Here is a 19,219-nt window from a genome sequence, read left to right on the forward strand (position 1 = left end):
CAGCTTTAAACGAAGCAGCTGAGATGCAGGGTAAAGATCTGTGCTGTGGCCTGTTTAAAGCAGCCGACTGGCTGATTATTATTTTGGTTAGATCTTTGCACAATCTGTGCATCTTTCAGTGCCTCCATGTTTTTAAGAATTAAAGCTGGCAAAAAAAAGGTCCAACTAATACCAGCAACGTGTACCTCAGTGAGCAGATATCACAATACTACTTGTAGGAACAGGAAATCTCTTTTGGGAGCTTTTTCTTTAGAGCTACGTTTCAGAACAGGCATAATATTATTTTTGTGAGCAAACATGTCAAACTTTATAACAACTGAAAGAAAAATCTTTCTGAGGGAGTCTTTATTTTAATCTTCTCATTCACATAAAAAATCCTGAACAAAATGACTGAAAGTAATCACATATTTTACAAAAATCCACCACAAGTTAAAATAAAAATACAAAGCTGGCCAAAATAATCACATTCAAGTTCATCCATCTCTTTCTTTGTGTTCTGCTCTTCACAAATGTTTTTCTAACTTACTGGCAACACAAAACAAACACGTGCAAAAGTCCCCGAGGTAAAAACGTGGAAATAAAAGTTTTTTCCTTTTTTTATTAAAACGAAAATACAAGAAAATACCACGAGAAATATCAGTAAAAAAATTCAGAGTATAAAAAAGATAACTGACATTAAAATGTTGCTCCTCTTAATGGCTTTGATTTGATCTGAAGTTTCAGAGCAAAAGCATCATCATCATCAGTATTTTCAAAAGTCTGTTATCACTCGATTAGACGCTTGTTGACTTAATCAAAAGAAGTGGTCGTCATTGATCGTGAAGAAAGCTTCAGGCAGATAAAACAGTGTAAACATCAGGAAGCGATGCAGTATTTTCATGCTGCTCTTCTGTCACGCCTTCACTCGGCGTAACTTGAGTCGTGGAGGAACCAGTCAGAGGTGACGTCGAAGACCTCGCTGGTTTCTTTCTCAACGGGATTGTTTGACACCAAGACAAAGATGGAACCTGAGCAGCTATTTGCAGTTGTGCTTTAGCGATAATAAACCCAAGAGTAATCCTTCATGTGTTCTGCTTCTACAGCACGCTGCCGGGTAAATTAGCTGGGGCTCAAACATCAGAGAGCTCGACCCTTTGAAAGCCCCGATGCATCCGTGAACAACTCGCAGGCAGTTTCTGAATGTGCTGAATTACATCTGTTTATGAGCAAACACAGACACGTTCGCAAGGTTCTCATCAAATCTTTTCCACATAGTTACCCGGGAAGAGACCTTCCTTCCCTCTAATTCTGCCCGTCCACCAGCCTGACGGGTCTGCGGAGAGAAACGGTAAAGAAACACGTCATGAACCACTTCCAGTCTATCTCATCAATATGCATCTCCCTACATGTCGTTGCTTTCGTGCACGCACCTTCTTTGACAAGATCTAACACATCATTGGCCTCGAAGCTGATCTCATCCGTGTCTTGGCCGACGTACTGATATAACGCCCGGCAGCGAGGACCCTGAGGTCGAGGCTGCGGTTTAGGAGCAGGAGGAGGTCGCTGGGGGATGCTCATTTTCCTCTGCTTCCTGTGACAAAGGGGGAAAAAGGAGGTGCTCATGACCATAATTTATTCACATCTTATTTATTTACTAACATGAATCAAATTAACTTTTAACTGTCACGCGTGGGTTGAAAATGGCAAAAGTGCCAAAAGCTGCAGTTCCTCAGCTGGCCACTGGGGGCTGGCTCTAAAAGCGAGTCAATCCCAATAAAATCTCATGTTAAAATATCTAAATTTACAACAGGAAAAAATATGTTTTGCTCTCTGTAGATATTGATCCCCTTTGTTCTCCGTATGAGAGGTAATTTCTGTAAAACTTACCCCTTAAAAGGCTTAAAGTTGGGCTTAATTATAGCTGCCTCTGAGGAATCAGCTGTTCAGTTTCCTTCTAACTACTGATTGTTTTAATAATTCATTTTTAGCAGAATGCAGCATCCAGTTTAAGACCACAGTCAGTGAACTTTGCAAACCAGCACTAGTCTCGGCTAAAACATCCTCAGGACTCATCCCAGTCCGGTCTCATCCGTATCCCAAAAAAGCAGCGGTCAGAATAACAGACCATCAGCTGAAAAACAAACAAACATAAAAGCAGGGTGTTGTTGTCGTTGACAGAGTCTTTGACTTTAGCCAACAGCGTGCGCCACACCCTGGATGGATTAAAGAGAGGCTGTCGTGATTTTTCTCCCCAGAATTAAGGAATTAATGTGTTTAAATCTCTCTCAACCCCAACATTTATTTAACCAGACTTTCTGACCCGCCTCTGAGTGCAGCTGGTAGGAACTGCTTTGTTCCCAGAACACCCCCCCCCCCAAACCAGTGAAACAGCATCTAGTATGGAAGAGATGATTCAGTAATTCAGTGAAAAACAAACAGGTTTCTCTGCCTCGCTCTAACTTTCAGTTACTCGCAGGTTTCAGCCTCACCTTGGTAATCCCTTACAAACCACACCTTCCTTTCTTTTTTAATGTCTTTTTTAAACATGTCTTACCCTGACATGCCCTGATCAGGCACATTAAGGAAGTCCAAGTTTCCTTGGTTGTACTGGTTTGGCGCTGGAGGTCGGGGCCCTCTCTGGGATCCCAGTTTGGGCGGGCCTCCCTGGAGTGGTCGGCCCTGCTTTTGCGGGGAGGAATACGTGATATCGGCTTGTGGGTTATGAGGACCTCTGGGGAATTTGGCTCCACCGTTCTGATGCGCTGAGGAGAGAGAACGAAGCGTGTGCTTCAATAACAGAGCAGCAGTACGACGGTAAAGACTCAGAACGGCCCATTTCAGTGTTACATGACACGACTGTTATCACTGGTGCCTTTGCTGCTTTATTGTTTTACAGCTTCACATACGGCAGCCATATGTCGTACTGAACGAGCTTTTATTTACGACCTAGATGTACAAAGTAAGCAATCGGCTGTTCAATACACAAAGTAAAAAGGATTATGATTGAAACAGCTGAAAAGTTAATCAAAATGCAACAGAGTGTAAATACTGCAGTACTTTATGTTTCAATAAGTACATCCACACTTCCTGTTTAGTTACTTTGAGCCACTGGGAAGGGTTTTTCCACAAGTGAGGATCACAGGTGAGTAGTGGCTTACAATTGGGCGCTACGTGGTTTCTTCCTCCTCTTCCTCCACCAGAAGACGGAGGAAACGACTTCCTGGTTGGCTCTAATCAAAAGAAGTGGGACAGTTAGGATGCTTATACAGGCAGCATTTTATTTACTATTTAAATTTGTTCCTACTTTTTTCAAGTCTATACGGCATCATGACTTATTTTAACCTACTGGAGGATTTGGGTAGACCATCTCCTATTGTGACAGACAGGGTCTTCCCTCCAGGTTTGAGCTGGGCCACGTCTCCAGGGCCTTTCTGGAACACTACTATTCTGGTGCCTCCTCCACCCCAGCCCTCCTTCTTCACTCTGAACTCCAGCCTGAAGCAAGAAGAACCTGCGTTAGTCACCCCTGCGTGTTTTTCTCATGCTAACAAAGGCTGTGTGTTCCTCTACCGACCTGTCACCGAAGGAGATTGTCAGTTTTCTTTTTGTCACTTCCTCGTAGCGTTTGGAAAGCAAACTGAGGAACTCTGTCTTAAAGTTGGATTCCAGCAAACTGTCATACTGGGCTTCGTGGAGGATGAAGAAATCATCCTGTCTCGTACTAAGAAGGAAAAAAAAATACCATGAACTCACTCTTGCTGAAGTTTAAAAACAGAAAGAGGAAGCAGTGCGGGTAACTGAAACACTGAAAGACATTCAAGGAAGCGTTAAAATAGCAGCAAGAAGAGAGCAGAGGATGCAGTTACATTTTTCACTTCAGCAACAGCAGCAGTAACAACATGCACAGGCTACATAAAAATGAGAGATTTTAGTAATGAATCTGTGTTAATTAGATACACACCTGAGAGAGACACTGCTGATGCCTCCAAACTCCATCTTCCGCTTTAGTACTTCCTTTATCTGTCCTTTCTCAGGTCCTTTCTTCACCTTCTCTCGGCCAATCAGATAGATGCCTTTCGGTGTCAGGATCAAATCTCTCTTGATAGACTGGGTTGGGGGGAGAAAAGGAAAGCGGGTGACTCTGGGGACAAGGTACAACTCAGTTACTTATACAGCGCCAAATCACAGCAGCAGGCGCCTCGATGTGCTTTATGTTGTAAGGTCGACCCTACAATAACACACACAGAGAAACCCAACAATCATGTGACCCCCTATGAACAAGTTTGCTTGCTCATAAGGGGTCACATGATTGTTGGGTTTTCTTTTTTTTCTTTGGGTACATTTTTTCTGAAGTCGACAACAAGCAAGAAAGCGTGAATTTAATGTCTTTTATAAATCTTAAGGTCTTATTGTTATAGAAACTGAACAGAGAGTACGTTGCCAAACTTTTGAGCCACCCTTCATTTCCTTATTTTTATCAACGTTTTCTTAGGCAATAGTTTTCCAGACTTTCTGAAGGTCTTTCAGTTGTTTTCCTCGGCGATTGGCTGCTTGTGCCTGACGGTTTTCAGAGGAATGCTTTTGACCTGCGAGTCAATCGAGCTTGTTTCTACACACAACACATAAAAAAGTTTTGAAAAATGCCTGATATAACATCCCGAGCACACACACGTGGACGGGCCTCCCCAGAGCCTCGACCGCAACACTGCTGCAGCAGTGTGGGGTCATGTTGATGGAGAGCAGAACAGATGACAGCCAACATCCAAAGAAGAGCTGCGAATGTCCTTCAAGGAGCCAAGAAAAGAAGTATTCCTGAAGACTACTTAAAGAAAGCTGCCCAGGATAATTCAGGCTGAAGAATCAAGGTGGTCACACGAAACCGTCAAGCTTGTTAGAACGTAAAAACTCACCTTTTCTCTTTTATACTCTATTTCCATGTATGTTTGCAACATGTTTCAATAAATCACTTTTCTAGCAGAATATAAAGAAATGACGGATTGGCTCAAGACTTTTGCACAGTACTGCAACTCTTTCTTTGATTGGACGAAAACACAAGAATTCAAACCTTGAACCTGCGATCAAACTTGTTAACCGAATCAGCGAAGTCGACGCGCTCCCTCTTGGCGAGGAACTGCCGCAGCTCAGGCCTCTGCTCCAGCCCGAGGTAGTCGCCAACGAAGTTCCTGTTGATGCTGTTTTTCCTCCGCTCTTTGGAGTTGTACAGGATGTCTGAGGCTGCGAGTCACAAGGAACAACAAACATTTCTAAAACCAACTCAAGCTCTTTGGTGCAACCTGTGCGGGGAATCTCGCCGTTTGTGTAACTCACCCTCTTCTCTCATCTGTTCGTACTTCTTCCTCGCGATGAATTTTCTCCAGGCTTTTTGAATGATTCTGGCAAAAGTGTCAAACTTCCTCTCTCTCATCTCCTCAAGCAGAAACAGCTGAAAGGCATATGTGCATGAGTATTTCTGCAGGTTTAGTGCATGTTAGAGCAGGGTGACCTTCAATCCTCCCTTAGCTATGCTGCAATAGACCCAGGCTGCTTGGAGATTCCCATGATGCACTTGGTGTTTCTTCTTCACTCCCCCTTTATCACTCTCTCCGTGTTTATGTGCCGCTCTACATTTAATCATTAGTTATCATTAATATCTGGCTCTCTGTCTCAGTGTGTCTTTTGTCCCGTCTTCCTCCCCCGGATTCTGTCAGAGGTTTCTTCCTGTTAAAAGGAAGTTTTTCCTTCCCACTATCACCAAATCGTTGCTCACAGGAGCTCGTCTGATTGCCGGAGTTTCCTCTGTATTTTTGTAGAGTCTTTGCCTTTCAATATATATATTTCAATATATGCCAGGTCTCTCTTGGAAATGAGATTTTTAATCTCAATGAGAGTTTTTACCTGGATAAATAAAGGACTAATAAAAAATAAAGGACTAATATTTTTTTATACATTAAATGGAATTAAAGTGGTTAATGAACCAGCTGAGGCAGTATTATTAGCTGCTGTCAAGCCTGTTTCACTGAAAAACTTCCCCCAACATGTTGCAGCTATGTGGAGGTTAGAAAGTAGCTGTGGTCTGAACTTTTTTAATCTTTGAAGCTATTTCAGTCCCTTTTCACGCAAACATTTGAGCGCAGCAACATTAATATCGTCCTGCTGAGATGAGTCAAAAAACACATGCAGCATAATCTTCTCTGCTCTTTACCTCACTGAGATGTACGAGAGCTTATATCAGGCAATGATATTCTTTATTTGTAAATGGTAAATGGCCTGTATTTGTACAGCACTTTACACATCCAGTCATCCACCCATCCACACACTGGTGATGGCAGCTACACTGTAGCCACCCTGGGGCGCACTGACAGAGGCGAGGCTGCCGGACACTGGCGCCACCGGGCCCTCTGACCACCACCAGTAGGCGGGAGGTGAAGTGTCTTGCCCAAGGACACAACGACCGAGACTGTCCAAGCCGGGGCTCGAACCGGCAACCTTCCGACTACAAGACGAACTCCCAACTCTTGAGCCACGATCGCCAAGATAAGTTGATTATGTTACAACACTGGTTTCAACAAATATGCAGCCTGAGGGAATATAAAATATGAAGCTCCGTACCGATTCGGGGTTCTTCACAAAGACTTTGGTGCGTCCCATCTGGTACTGATCGTTATCCATGTTGACGGAGCGAAGGAGGTGAAGCACCCCCTGCTGCTCTGGCCCTCTCCAGCACGGCCATGTTTCGGCTGTCAGAATGGCGTACCTGGATTCAAAAAGCACCAAACAAACAAATCACAGTGAGAGCTGTGTGTCTTTTTTCAGGCAGGATTCCATGAACACGCACGATTAAACTTACCTCATCAGGAATTTACTGAAGAGTCTCCGATATGCGAATCCAGCCCTTCGTACGCGGATGTTTTCCCGCAGTCCGAGGTATTCTACTTGATGCCTGGCCCTAAAAACAGATAGCGCCGCTGATCAGCAAACGTTCCCTGTGAAATCTTTCAGAGTTCCTCAAAGCGTGACGGCGAGCATTCTCACCTGCTCTCCTCCCAGTCTTTCGGCCGCTTTGTCTCATTGGGTTTGATGCAGCGGATGTAATGCGGCGTGCACTTCATCAGCGTGTTCACCAGGTCGTTCGCTTGTTTCTGCGAGGGAAACAACAGCGTGAGACGAATGCGCTGCTGCACAAAATCAACCGTCAACAGATTGAAAAGCTCTCACCTTGATCTTTGAACTTGCCGTGGTCGGCCTTCCTTTTTTATCTGTGTTGAGGTTTTCGGGGAACAAGCTACGGATGAAGTTACTAAAGAGACACGTTTTTTTAATGCATTGTTTTTTTTAAATTACGCCTTCAGTGCAACAATCAGACCAGTACAGGAAACTCACAATTCACTGCTCTGCATGAGCTCGATGAGGTCGGGGAAAAGCACGTCCCGATTTCTCTCACAGAAGCCGTTGATATCATACGACACCTGCGATGACACCAGATATTTTCACTGAAAACCCCCAAAAACAAATCTTTGAGGTTTATAAGCGCCACATCGAGCAAACAAAATCAAATCTTACCTTCCCGGCGTAGTGATGTATAACAAAGCCCGAGTTCCAGCTGTTGAAATGTTCGTGCGTCCCCACAGCAGCCTGCAGTTTCTGCAGCAGAGTGCCATCTGCACCCTCTCCTTTGGCATGCATGGTGGCGCACACATCATCCAGCACGCTCATTATACCCGGAGGGTTCTGCAAAGAGACGACGGCTTTTTAGCTGCGATTTTGTTCTTACGAGTTTTGATAACTTTTAGATAAACGAATAAGAAATATCTGTTAGAAATGGTAAATGGCCTGCATTTATATAGCGCTTTACACTACATCCAGTCATCCACACATTCACACACTGGTGATGGCAGCTACATTGTAGCCACAGCCACCCTGGGGCGCACTGACAGAGGCGAGGCTGCCGGACTCTGGCGCCACCGGGCCCTCTGACCACCACCAGAAATTGATACAAATTAGCACACGTGCAGTTACATAATACAAAATGTTCTGACATGACCACCTGGTAACTTTTGATTGTAATGTTTTTGAATTCAAATTGAATTAGAGGTTCCCAGTAAACATGTGTAGAGCTTTAATATGAGCTTTAAAGACCAGAGTAAAACTTATATAAAGTTACTTTTATACAGTAGTTTGATTGAAAGCCTGATGTCTGTAGACCGCATGTAAATCCCCATTTTTTAGTCATCCAGTCAAACACTTCAAACACACAAATTCATACAAGGAGATAAAACTGCAGCTCCTCCACCAATGCCTCATATGTCTTTTCTTCTTCCATTTTTGGCTTTTGGGAATATCATATATTATCTGATTTACTGTGAAAATAAATGTGCAATAAAACTTTTCCAAAAACAAAATGCAAATGTTACCCCCGATGTTACTGCTATATCTTGGTCACGTGACTTGATTCTTCCTGTTGTGACCCCGAGCGCTCTGTTCTTCCGTTTCACTGTTTTCAGGAAGCAGAGCACCAAACTCTCGCTGCTTTAGGGGCCCACTTGTTTTCTAATGAGAGCCAGTTTTACACGATCTGCATAAACCCTCCGTCAGTCATCGCGTTTATGAGCTTACCAGTTTATTTTCAATAAGGTCGCACACGATCTTGTTGTTGAAGTACTCGATGGGCGTCCACTTGATGCCCTCCTGAACATATTCTTCCTGAGAGACAATGAGAGCAAAACATTTGGTTTGAGGACATACAGTGATCCTCACCAACTGAAACACAGTGGAGTCAAATGCATGCGCTGCACAGTGCAGTTACAATTCAATTCTATTTATATCGTTTTATTTATAGTTACCTGCTCAGCCTTCAGGGTGAGTTCGATGAAGATCTGTTGCAGTTTCTCGTTGACAAAGTTGATGCAAAACTGCTCAAAACCGTTTCTCTGAGGAAGCGAATACAACACAGTCAGTAAGAGATGAAACAAATCCTGCTATTAAACACACATTTAGTCTTTTAGTGGATGCGTGCAAAGGTTAAGTATCTGGAAGTTATGAGAAGCCTAACCTGGAATATCTCAAAGCCATAAATGTCAAGCACTCCGATGCTGAATTCCTCATATGGTTTCTGGATGGCTTTATTTATAGACTGGAGAAGTAAGGACACGAGACAAATGCAAAGAGCAGATGAGGTGCGTGAATACATGTCAGCTGAATTCAAAGCAAATGTTTCATTTTCTTTAATCTGTTTTTGCTCAGCTGCATCATCAAGCGTGATTACCTCCACCAGGTAGTCAAAGAGGCGTGCATACAGCGCTTTGGCCAGGGCATCTCGTGTGTAGTTGGCCTGCTCCTGGTTCAGGGTCACGTTAATGGACTCAGACTTCCCTCCCCACTTTGAATCCATCTTCCGGCTGGTCAGCTTGTCCTGCAGACGGTTGGGGTCGATGCCCAGCAGATAGGCGGGGAATGCGAGCACTGGAGCAAAGCAAAGTCAAGTTGTAGTTCAATCGTGCCAAAAACGGACTCGTAATTCAGATGTGTTTTATTATGCCATAAGCAAAGACTTCCTATGATGAATTAATGATACCCTCCCTAGACAGAAGCCAACGGAGGGTATCATTGCTGCTTTGGATGCAACCACCAATTATCTACTGAGGCAGTAAACAGGGAAGTCGTCTGTATGTAGAGATTCTATTCATTTGTAGGGCGTGTGCCGGGGACGACCTTTGTTATGGTGATATCCAGCGGGAGTATGACTGCATGTGAACAGAAGATGTGTGTGTCGCACTCACAGTCTGTGCTTTCCACCTGCCCATAGTTGCCTGCTTCTATGAAGCTAATGTTTCCCAGGTGGAGGATACCCGCAACGATCTGCAGCACCTGCGTCTGGATGTCACCTGGGATCCCAATCACCTGCATGGCCTCCTGAAGAACAAATCCAAGAAGAAAGTGTGACGGCAGCAGCTTCACCACAACGTGAGGAGACGTCAAGCAGAACTACTTTACGTCCACATTTTATTTCCTGCCAGCAATCAATGTAGATCAGCTAGAGCCACTATAATGGGTTTAGCTACAAAGCATTGATCAGACTTTCCACACAGCAAACCTGGGACCAAGCACAGGTTTGCTGAACACCACTGGATCCCACCTATAAGTTTGCGTACCATAGTTTCCTGGAAGTCTTTGCTGTCATTGGTCCCATCCACCTTGTATGTCCCAGACTGGTTGAGGTAGTAGTAATAATCAGGAGTCATGACGCCCAGGGCCTCTCTCTGCTGAGCACTAGCTCCCTCTATCAACTGGAAGACACCAACGCAGGCCCAGCAGGAGTCACACACACACACTGGCTTCATATTGAATGAAGATCTTGCAGCTTAAGAGGAACTCTGTCTTTTTTTTTTTAAAGGAGTTGCTATTAATCTGCGGTTTGTGCTCATCGACCTCTCACCTGATAGTAAATGTGGAAGTTCCTCTCGTTCTCGTTCTGGCTGACCACCCTTGACTTCTCGAGCAGAAAGTTTGATATTTTTCCACCATCTGGCTCCCCTCCTCTGCTGAACTGGATCTCAAAGTATTTCCCCTGATTAATGTAAAAATCAAAGTCAACACTTGGAGTTGAGAAACGAGGCTGCGAGGAAATCTGTCCTCACTCATTATTGCAGATCAGTCAGTGTCAAAATTTGCTTTCAGGATGAGACGGTTCTCAAATCATGCGACCGTTTCCTAAAGATAAACCACTTCCATGTTCACTACATTTATATGAGTCAGAAAATATATGCGTGCATCTGACTGCACGCTCAGTACACGAGAGCTGTGACGGTGTACAAAGGGTAACAGGAAATATAACTAATTGCTCTTCTGATATCTCACACTAAAGCTGCAGACATGCAGGTCAGGGTGGTTTATGGGTGTGATGTCACATCATTAGGACCTTCTGATGAGAAACCAGAATGAATGCAATAAAAGTGTTGTTGAAGTGCACGTTGTAATAAATCACTTGTAATGAGGCTACAGGCACATATGTGGCTCTGCACAACCTCGCTCTGCAATGCTTGGAGACAGCTGTTATTACTTACATGCTAATATTAGCTAATCACCTTAAAAACATCATAGTACCGTGTTATTCCAATGGAGCACTTCACTCTCACTCCTAGAATTTCCAAAAGTAGCACAGAGGGCGGAGCCTTTAGCTATTAGGACGCTTTACAGCGGTGCCACCTTCCAGTTTGGATTCAGAGGACAGACACACGCGCTAGTTTTAAGATTAAAGCGTTCCTTTTTTTGATAAAGGTCATAGATAAAACTGAATCAGGCGGGTGGGGGACTTCCAAAACACAATGAGCACTTGTTCTCCGCTCCCGTCTGTTTATGTGCTGCTGTTGGTGCCACTACACCTTGTCTTCCCTCCCACAGAGTTTGTGTATTTTCTGACACTCCTGGTTCTACTGGAGGCCTTAAAAGGGAGTTCTTTCTCCCCACTGTTGCCAAGCGCTTGCTCATAGGGGATCGTGGGATTGCTGAGGGTATTTCTCTAATATAATAAGCTGATATTCAGCATGGGTACTGTTTATAAAGCTCACCATCTTAGCTTTTTTACAACTAGCACACTCAGCAAGCTAAAGCGAGTGCTCTTCCAGGTAACCTGGTGTTCCTTTGTCCCGGCTTCCTGCCCTCCCCGAGCCCGGTTCTTCCAGAGGTTTCTTCTTGTTAAAAGGGAGTTTTTCCTTCCCACTGATGCAGAGTGCTTGCTGAAAGGGTTCATTTGATTGTTGGATTTCTCTTGGTTACGGTTACGTTGTGAGGGTGTAGATTTACCACAGAAGTGTAAGTCGAGCTTAAAACTGCGAAGGATCCATAAATAGTTGAATACTTGAAAGGGTTCAGATCAAGAACACTGGGCCTTTATTTGTGAAAAAATTATACGTGACTGCTGAACTCTTGAATGTTTTATTTTTGGGGTGTGGGGTTGACTTCTTTTTGTTTTTCTTTTTAAATGAGCAGGTATATTACTTAATAACTATAAACTTGATAGAAAGCATCCACACCAGGTCTTCAAGTAAAAAACTCATACTTACAAAACGACTAGAGTTGTTGTTGCGAACAGTCTTGGCATTACCAAAGGCTTCCAACAGAGGATTTGACTGCAGGATGATTTCTTTTACATGCTGCCACACACATGCACACAAACATTAACACAACACCAGACAGTGAAAAACCTCCACGCCACACTGAAGGAAGTTTAAAGGTTTTTTGACTCATTTTGAAGATTCATGTAAGGCGGAGCGAGCATACGGTCTGTACCTGCACTTTCGATCCTCCTCCAGATACTTTGGAAATGTAACCCATGATGTATTTGGCAGCCACTGTCTTCCCAGCACCGCTCTCACCGCTACCGCAGCCACGTAAAAAAAGGCAGACAACACACCGCAAAGCCATATTTTATTGTCAAACATACCTGCACGGCACAGCATGGGCGTCAGCGTGGGAAGCAGAAAACTCACCTGATGATAACACACTGATTCTCCCCGTCAATCATCATGTTTCTGTACATGTTGTCAGTCAAGGCGTAGATGTGCGGTGGATTCTCATACTGGGCCTGTAGAGCGAAACGGTTTGAGGTCAGTTTGAGTAAAACGAGCATAGGGCAACAGCAGGCAACAGGAAGAACCTCTGCACCACATATGCCACAAGTTTAAAGAAGTCATGAGAAGACGGCGATGAAAATTCACTCACAGCTCCTTGATAGAGTTCAATCTCTCTGTCAGTGAAGTAGGGCATCTGTTTGAAGGGGTTAACAGATATCAACACAGGGCCGATGTAAGTCTGGAGAGGGCGGCTGAGGAAAGTTTGGGAATGATGCATCATATGGTTTAAATACGCTTAAACAGAGCGTACGTACATTAGACGTTTTGAAGAAAGTGAAATGTTTTTGCTTTGTTCTGTTGACATATGAGCTAAAGCTAATGTTAGGCACCTTCAAACACCCCATCTTCTAATAGCTTCCTGGGGGGCAGGTTTCACGCTTTCACTCTGCAGGTGAAACAGAAAACAGACAAAGTATACGCTGGCAGCCCTCGCATCAGCGCGCTTTCAAACACCGAGGCTGAAGCAAATCACAAGTTTCAGCTCACGCTCGTACCGTACACGAAGTCTGAACCAAAATGTCACGGTGACATCATCGCTGACATATTTCTGCTAATGTCAAAGCCAAATCTGCCTGGTGCTCACCGACCTGAATGACTACCCATGGGGCCCACCTGCCAGATGGAGGGAAGGGGAAATACCAAAGTCATGAATCCATTGTAACCTAAATAAAGCCACGTGTGACAGACATGATCAGTGTCGTTATCAGTTCACTTCCTCACTGATAAGACTGGTAAGACAGAGGCCTGCATTACCCAAGGATCCCACGTTAACAGGAGAGTAACCCTAACCAAAGACACCGGACGTGATTAACAAACAGCTTCTTATCTAAGCGAGTCGTTCTCGATATAACATCAACTCGCTCTCACTCAGGATTTAACATGGATGGGTGTTTTCTCTAAATATGGCTCTGACGTTCAGCTGTGCTTTCAGAAGACGGAAGTGGACTGTTGAGTCACACGGTGAACTCAGAAGAGGAAGAGTGCATTCCTTGTATTTATGCCCATATATGTTTGTTTGATTGTGTGTGAATTTGTGTTTTGATCAGCACATCTGTGGGTGGATAAGAAGACTGTACACAAATATGGAAGAAGGCCATTTCAGCCAAGGTGATTTTTCACTTCATGCTTTCACGTTCGGGTTCTTTAGCGAGATTCAATGTGAAGATGGAGCAGATTGTGGGGACAGTTTAAATAGAGGCCTTTAGTTCCCGTCAGACTGCAGGTATAATTTACAACATCAAACACAGCTTGTAGGATACAAAGATGTAGTCGTCCATGTATCTCTTCTTCAGGTTGTCCACGATGGCGTCTTCGGTGATCTTTGACAGGAGGACCATGTCGTCCACGCCGCTTTGCTTGACATTTTGACTCTGCCAGTGGTACTTTGCCTGAATCGCAGAGGAGAGGAAGACTCTGTTAGTAACGACGTGTTGCAATAATCTTTAAAAGGACATTTTACTCAAGCTGGGTTTCCTCATCAAAGAAACTACCACACGCTGTGACGCAAAAGCAGCGTAGCTCAGCGTACTCTGTGGCTGAGTGGGAATTTGGACCGGAAAAATAAGCATTTTGAAACAATATTAGTGTTTGTTGTAGAGACGAGAGCTTTAGAGAGCCGTGTGGGCATCACGAAGGAAGGAAGGAAACGAGCAAACCAAAAACGAAGCAAAGGAAGAAAGACATGTAAAAAAAGAAAACAGGAGGCCCAGCGAAGATTTCAAATGAAAGCGTTTCAAGCTTTGGCATCAGTAAAGCCAAAAACACAATTACCAGTGTGGTTGTCATTACAGGAAGCTCGGGGCTCGTTACCAGGAAACTGGTCACAGATGAGGTGAGCTCATTTTCTAGCTCGGACATTTTAGAGAAGCTTCTTCTAATTTGCCTCAACACAATGCGACACCTACACAGGAGGCGAAGATAAACTAGCAATAAACTGATTGTTTCCACAGTTTCAGCTCAGGAGCGCTCGCCTCGTTGTTATTTCAGCCTGAACTGTGTTTGATGGGTGAAAGCTGGGGAAACACAAAGGAGGTCTCTTTGCCAAAGTGGGTGAAGAAGAGGCTGAAGGATCCAGCCACAGTTGAAGAACCAATCTGTCACTTCACCATCTCGGTTATGACGTCTTTGTCACTTGGTGAGCTTGTTGTGCTCATCTATGACCTCGGTGAGCGTGACCTCTACCTCCGTCTCTACACGTCATGAAGAAAAGCGCTGCACATTGTAACAAACCTCGTGCTAAGAAGTCGTATTTCCTTAGATTTTTTAACATCTTGCTGGTTTCAGTCCCTTCTTATGAAAAACAATAAACGCTTAATTAGCCACAAATATTAGCAGAACCTCTACAAACAGATTCTGCTGATGCTTCATTTTTAGCTCATCAGCAAAAAATAGAAACACAAAGTTTCATTATGAAACACTGTCAGTGTGCAAACGCCAACAAAGAACGATGCATACAGATGCTGCGTGTGTGACGGGCATGATTACATATCAGTGTCTTAAATAAGCACAGCATGCATGCGTGTTTAGTGCGCGCTTTTGTTTCTGAATTTAAAGCCCCTGAGGGGGAAAGAGCGGGCGGAAGTCACAAGCTTAAAGCTAATTCGCGAGTCTCTTTTTTCTCATATACGTGCCAGTGCTCACACCCTCTGAGCTTAAAGCATAAATCAGATATGACTCTGACACAAACTCCATTAAACAGACCCAAACTACGCCAAAGCTGGGGACTATTTTAATCCGTGGATCAATATGAATTTGCCCTGTAACGACTGTTATAAATGAAGGCGTCAGCACTCGGACAGTGCTGCTGGCAGGATGAGTTCACAGCTTCGGTGCCTTTCAGTGACGTGATGACAACACGACTAGAAGAGAAATAGCAGAGATCAGCGTCTCTTTAAATAGAACTCAAATACCAGATTTTTATGTTCTGCGAGATCAGAATCTGCGATCGTCTTTAATATTTTACTAGAAGAGGTTAAACGGCTTTGATGCGGTGTTGGTTTCTAATGATCACCTACTGATGAGCTGATACACAAACGTCGTTGCTGGTTAACAGATTATCACACACCAGCAATTAGTAAGAGTTTGCCTGTCGTCCTGTCTCGATGGCAGATGGCTGAACGTGATTCCACTGGAGGTTTCTTCCTGTTAAACGGGAGTTTTTTCTTCCCACTGTTGACAGTTGGATGCTAACAGGGGGTCACATGATTGTTGTTGATGCTTTCTGATACTCTGATTTTTTCCTACAATATTAAAATGCAAAGCAAGGGGGTAAGTAGATGCCATTTAACTGAGATTAAATCATCGGCTGCCCGCAGTAGCTGACCTCCTTTAAACCTTATATCATTTTTAAATGGAGCTGTGTACAGATTAAGTGGATACTCGTGTATTGAACTAGTTCAGGAGTAGGTTTGTAGGACTGGAGAGACTATTATAGAGGTAAAGTTATTAGTTATGTTTATACAACCTTTAAAAAGTCAACATCGTCCACCAGGAAGAAAAAAAACATGTTCCTGTTTTTTAGCTGTGATGACATCACACTAGTCTTCACTGAAAGACCAGCCGCCTTTAAAAGAAAAAAAAGTAATGCAAATATCCAACACCTTAAGAACCACAAACTACATGCCAGTCAGTTGCGGTGAGGTGTGGTTATCAGCAGACGTTGAATCTCAAAAGCTTTCCACATCAAACCGGAACTTTCTGCACAGTTGTTTAAAGAAAGCAAGAAAAAGACGACCCTGTGATGCATTTGACACTTCTCATAATTTATTTCTGTCGGGCACGGTTTTGTTCCTTTTCTTCCTTTGCTGTCATGTGTAAACAGGCGAGCGCGACACAGATTTGAAAGCTTTTGTCACACTTGAGATGATGACAGATAAATGGCTCGGAGCCTAAATGTAAAGGTGGCATGTAAACAGGGAGCTGGGCGTGCATTTTCACTCTCTTCCCTCTTGAAACTGCTCGTTTACCTCCATTTGTCAGATGTGGCTGCTGGTGCAGCTACGACTGCTGTGCGATCCTGGATGTGTGGAGACCTTCTGTGTGCAAGGAGGAAGTGTTGTGACAGAAACTGCAGGCCTCTCCTGTAGTCCACTTCCCCTCTCACACCTCATCGCTGCATCTTGTGAAACCCTCTAAACTTTGTACATGCTACCAGTTCTCTTCCTGCAGCTGCCTGCAGCTCGGTCCGTTAGCCCCCTCGAGTGCACCACTCCTCATTATCCTCCCTTTAAATTCAAGCTCATCTGTCTTTCCTGCTCGACTGGTCACTTTCTTACTCTGTCTATGATATTGAAAGTTTCTACCTGTGCCTCAAATTGAAATCGCACAGCACTGCTTTAAGCTCGAGTCTGTGAGAAAGTGAGCTTGTCCCTGAAAAAGAGGAAACATCACTCTGCTGCTGTGAAGGAGATGAATTCCCCTGAAGAGATCTTATCTCATCTCTTCTGATGCCAAAACTCACTTTAAAGCACAAAAAATCCTCCTTTGGCTTTTAGAAAAGGAGAAAAGTGACATGAGCTGAATTTGCTTTGCAAAAGAAAACTGACTGAAAACGTACAAAGCCATCACAATTCGCCCTTTCAGCCGAGAAAACCACAGCAAACAGGTAACTGAAATGCACAAAATGTTACAGCTGTGAGAGCAGATGCAGGTGGTTGTACTGTACCATTGTTCCCGCGGGCCTCTCTCCTCCTCAGCCGTCCACTGTCCAGAGAGATGGTGTGGGGGGGGGTTTGCGCGTGTTGTAAAAAATCCACAGGTTGACCTTAGATTGCTGCCATCGCACAACCAGGACAGCCAACAGCAACCAGCACCCTACAAGACATCCAGTACAGCATTCAAAAACCTACTTCCTCATACTCCCACCGGCAGTGTGTGTGAAACAAGAACTGCTCTAACACACACTGATGCACATTAACTCACCGCATGAAGCCCAGCCGCTTACTTCTCCATTCTGCGCTCTGTCATGCTCGGAGTCGTCAGACGGGAGGATGAAGAAACGACGGCCGGGTCCACGGCACAATTAGTCAGCCCAGTTCGCCAGCAGGCGAGCGTTGACGGCAAGCGACGCTCATCCGCAGAAAGGGGATAGTTATCTTAAATCAGTTGCCAAATGATGGTGTTTCAGCCGTGTGTTAGCGGCTCCACCCAGGCTGTGGTCGCTTCATGTAGCGGCTTCTCATAGTGTTTGTCTTGTCAGAGAGGCTGCTGCCTCCAACGCCCATAATAACAGACGGGTTCATTCAGAGTCGACTTTGTAGTGTGTGAGTGGAGGTGTCAGTTGCTGGTTTTCCTGTGTTTTACGTCAGCTGGATCGAGAGTCTTTAAAGCTCCTGCAAGATGCGCGTGCCAGCGCAGGGTCAGGTCTCATTCATTCACGGGCGGGTTTGTGACTCTTTCAGATGTGGGGTTTCTCTGTGATTGCACCTCTGATTGTTTCTCATTATTGTCAGTGCACTCCTTTTTTTTCTCTTGTCGTTTAAAGTCACGTTTTTCTTAGTTTGTATTTAGTTTTGTGTCTTTGTGGTTGGAACTTCACTAGTGTGTTCGAGGTTGTCTCATGAGCCTCCTTTTAATTACTTCTACCGTTTTTAACTCAGTCTCTTTTCAGGTGTTGCACATAATATATAGCGATGTGTTTTGCATGCGGCCGTGTCTCCTAATAACACGGGACCACAGAGACAAATGCAGGCCTGCATTTAGGCCTGTGGTGCATGCTCAGCTGCTCGAGCTGTGACCTAAACCAGCGGCCTCGATTCCTTTTAAATTTGTTCTAGATCCTCGTGCGGGTGTAAATTTCAGTCAATGCTTCTAAAGCACAGAGGAAGAAACTTTCTCCGACTAAACGTTCTACACCCGCTTCACACGAGGACCGGAGGGAACGCAGGAGCGAGCTGCTGCTGATTTTAAAATCCTTTTAAAGCACTTCACGTCTCGCCTCGGTGCCTGTGTTTCTCACGCTCGCCGTGTATGAACCGGTGCGGGACCGTCAGCCAGAGGAGCTGAGAACAGCTGGAACAGCTGGAATCTTTAAACATCAGCCCAGCGTTTGAGTCTGATGATTCCATCTGTTTACTAATGGTTGTCCTATGATCTGCTTATAGACAAATATTGGTGTCCATTTCTTTGATTTTTTAAATCTTTTCAATGCATTTATTTGTATCTAGCCTTTCTTGGCTTGTAGGTTCTCTCTGTAGCTACACTGATGTTCATAAAATCTGTTACAGACGTTTGACTGGTTAATCTCATCCAACAGCAGATGGGTTTTGTCAAACAGCAGTTAGGTTCTCGAGTCCTCTATCCATCCATTCGCTTATCCTTTTCAGGGTTGCGGGGCCCCTGGAGCCTATCCCAACTGTCTTAGGGCGAGAGGCGGGGTACACCCCGGACAGGTCGCAGGGCTAACACACAGAAACAACCATTCGCTCTCACATTCACACCTATGGGCAATTTAGAGTTTCCAATAAACTTAACCGCACTAACTGGGTGTCTTTGGAGCGTGGGAGGAAGCCAGAGCATGCAGACACGGGGAGAACATGCAAACTCCACAGACCTTCTTGCTGTGAGGCAACAGTACTAACCACAGTGCCACCGCTGCCCGCCTCTATCCATAA

At 44.5% G+C, this 19,219-nt stretch overlaps 1 protein-coding gene across 3 annotated transcripts; it reads right to left on the reverse strand.

The window, feature by feature from the left end:
• Window positions 1-410: 410 nt before the first annotated feature.
• On the reverse strand, window positions 411-18,060 carry myo1f (myosin IF). Of its 3 annotated transcripts, none has more exons than XM_005733136.1 (29): window positions 17,551-18,060; window positions 17,272-17,420; window positions 13,868-13,996; window positions 12,697-12,786; window positions 12,465-12,559; window positions 12,265-12,352; window positions 12,039-12,128; window positions 10,412-10,543; window positions 10,128-10,262; window positions 9,756-9,888; window positions 9,242-9,438; window positions 9,029-9,109; window positions 8,820-8,906; window positions 8,593-8,679; window positions 7,540-7,707; window positions 7,360-7,445; window positions 7,195-7,276; window positions 7,012-7,118; window positions 6,827-6,925; window positions 6,589-6,733; window positions 5,308-5,422; window positions 5,045-5,214; window positions 3,941-4,086; window positions 3,554-3,700; window positions 3,326-3,474; window positions 3,138-3,209; window positions 2,534-2,741; window positions 1,410-1,570; window positions 411-1,312 (listed from the first exon to the last, which is right to left on the reverse strand). In XM_005733136.1, exons 2-29 carry the CDS (start codon window positions 17,272-17,274, stop codon window positions 1,236-1,238), a joined length of 3,279 nt encoding a protein of 1,092 aa, XP_005733193.1. In that variant the 5' UTR covers window positions 17,275-17,420; window positions 17,551-18,060; the 3' UTR covers window positions 411-1,235. The 3 variants fall into 3 exon arrangements, with proteins under 3 accessions (XP_005733193.1, XP_005733192.1, XP_013766336.1); XM_005733135.1 differs by having other exon boundaries at window positions 17,529-18,060; XM_013910882.1 differs by lacking the exons at window positions 13,868-13,996; window positions 17,272-17,420; window positions 17,551-18,060 and adding an exon at window positions 12,938-13,688 and having other exon boundaries at window positions 12,697-12,799.
• Window positions 18,061-19,219: the final 1,159 nt, after the last annotated feature.

Source organism: Pundamilia nyererei, unplaced genomic scaffold (genome assembly GCF_000239375.1).
Source record: "Pundamilia nyererei isolate P.nyererei 1_Seehausen unplaced genomic scaffold, PunNye1.0 scaffold00050, whole genome shotgun sequence".
Lineage (NCBI taxonomy): Eukaryota > Metazoa > Chordata > Actinopteri > Cichliformes > Cichlidae > Pundamilia > Pundamilia nyererei.

Excerpts from the sequence above, each read along its gene's own strand:
- myo1f (XM_005733136.1), bottom strand. Across the intron at positions 8,680-8,819 it reads TCACCCTGAAGGCTGAGCAG|GAAGAATATGTTCAGGAGGG; the intron begins GTAACTATAAAT and ends ATTGTCTCTCAG. Across the intron at positions 5,423-6,588 it reads TTGTGAAGAACCCCGAATCG|CTGTTTCTGCTTGAGGAGAT; the intron begins GTACGGAGCTTC and ends TATGCCTTTCAG.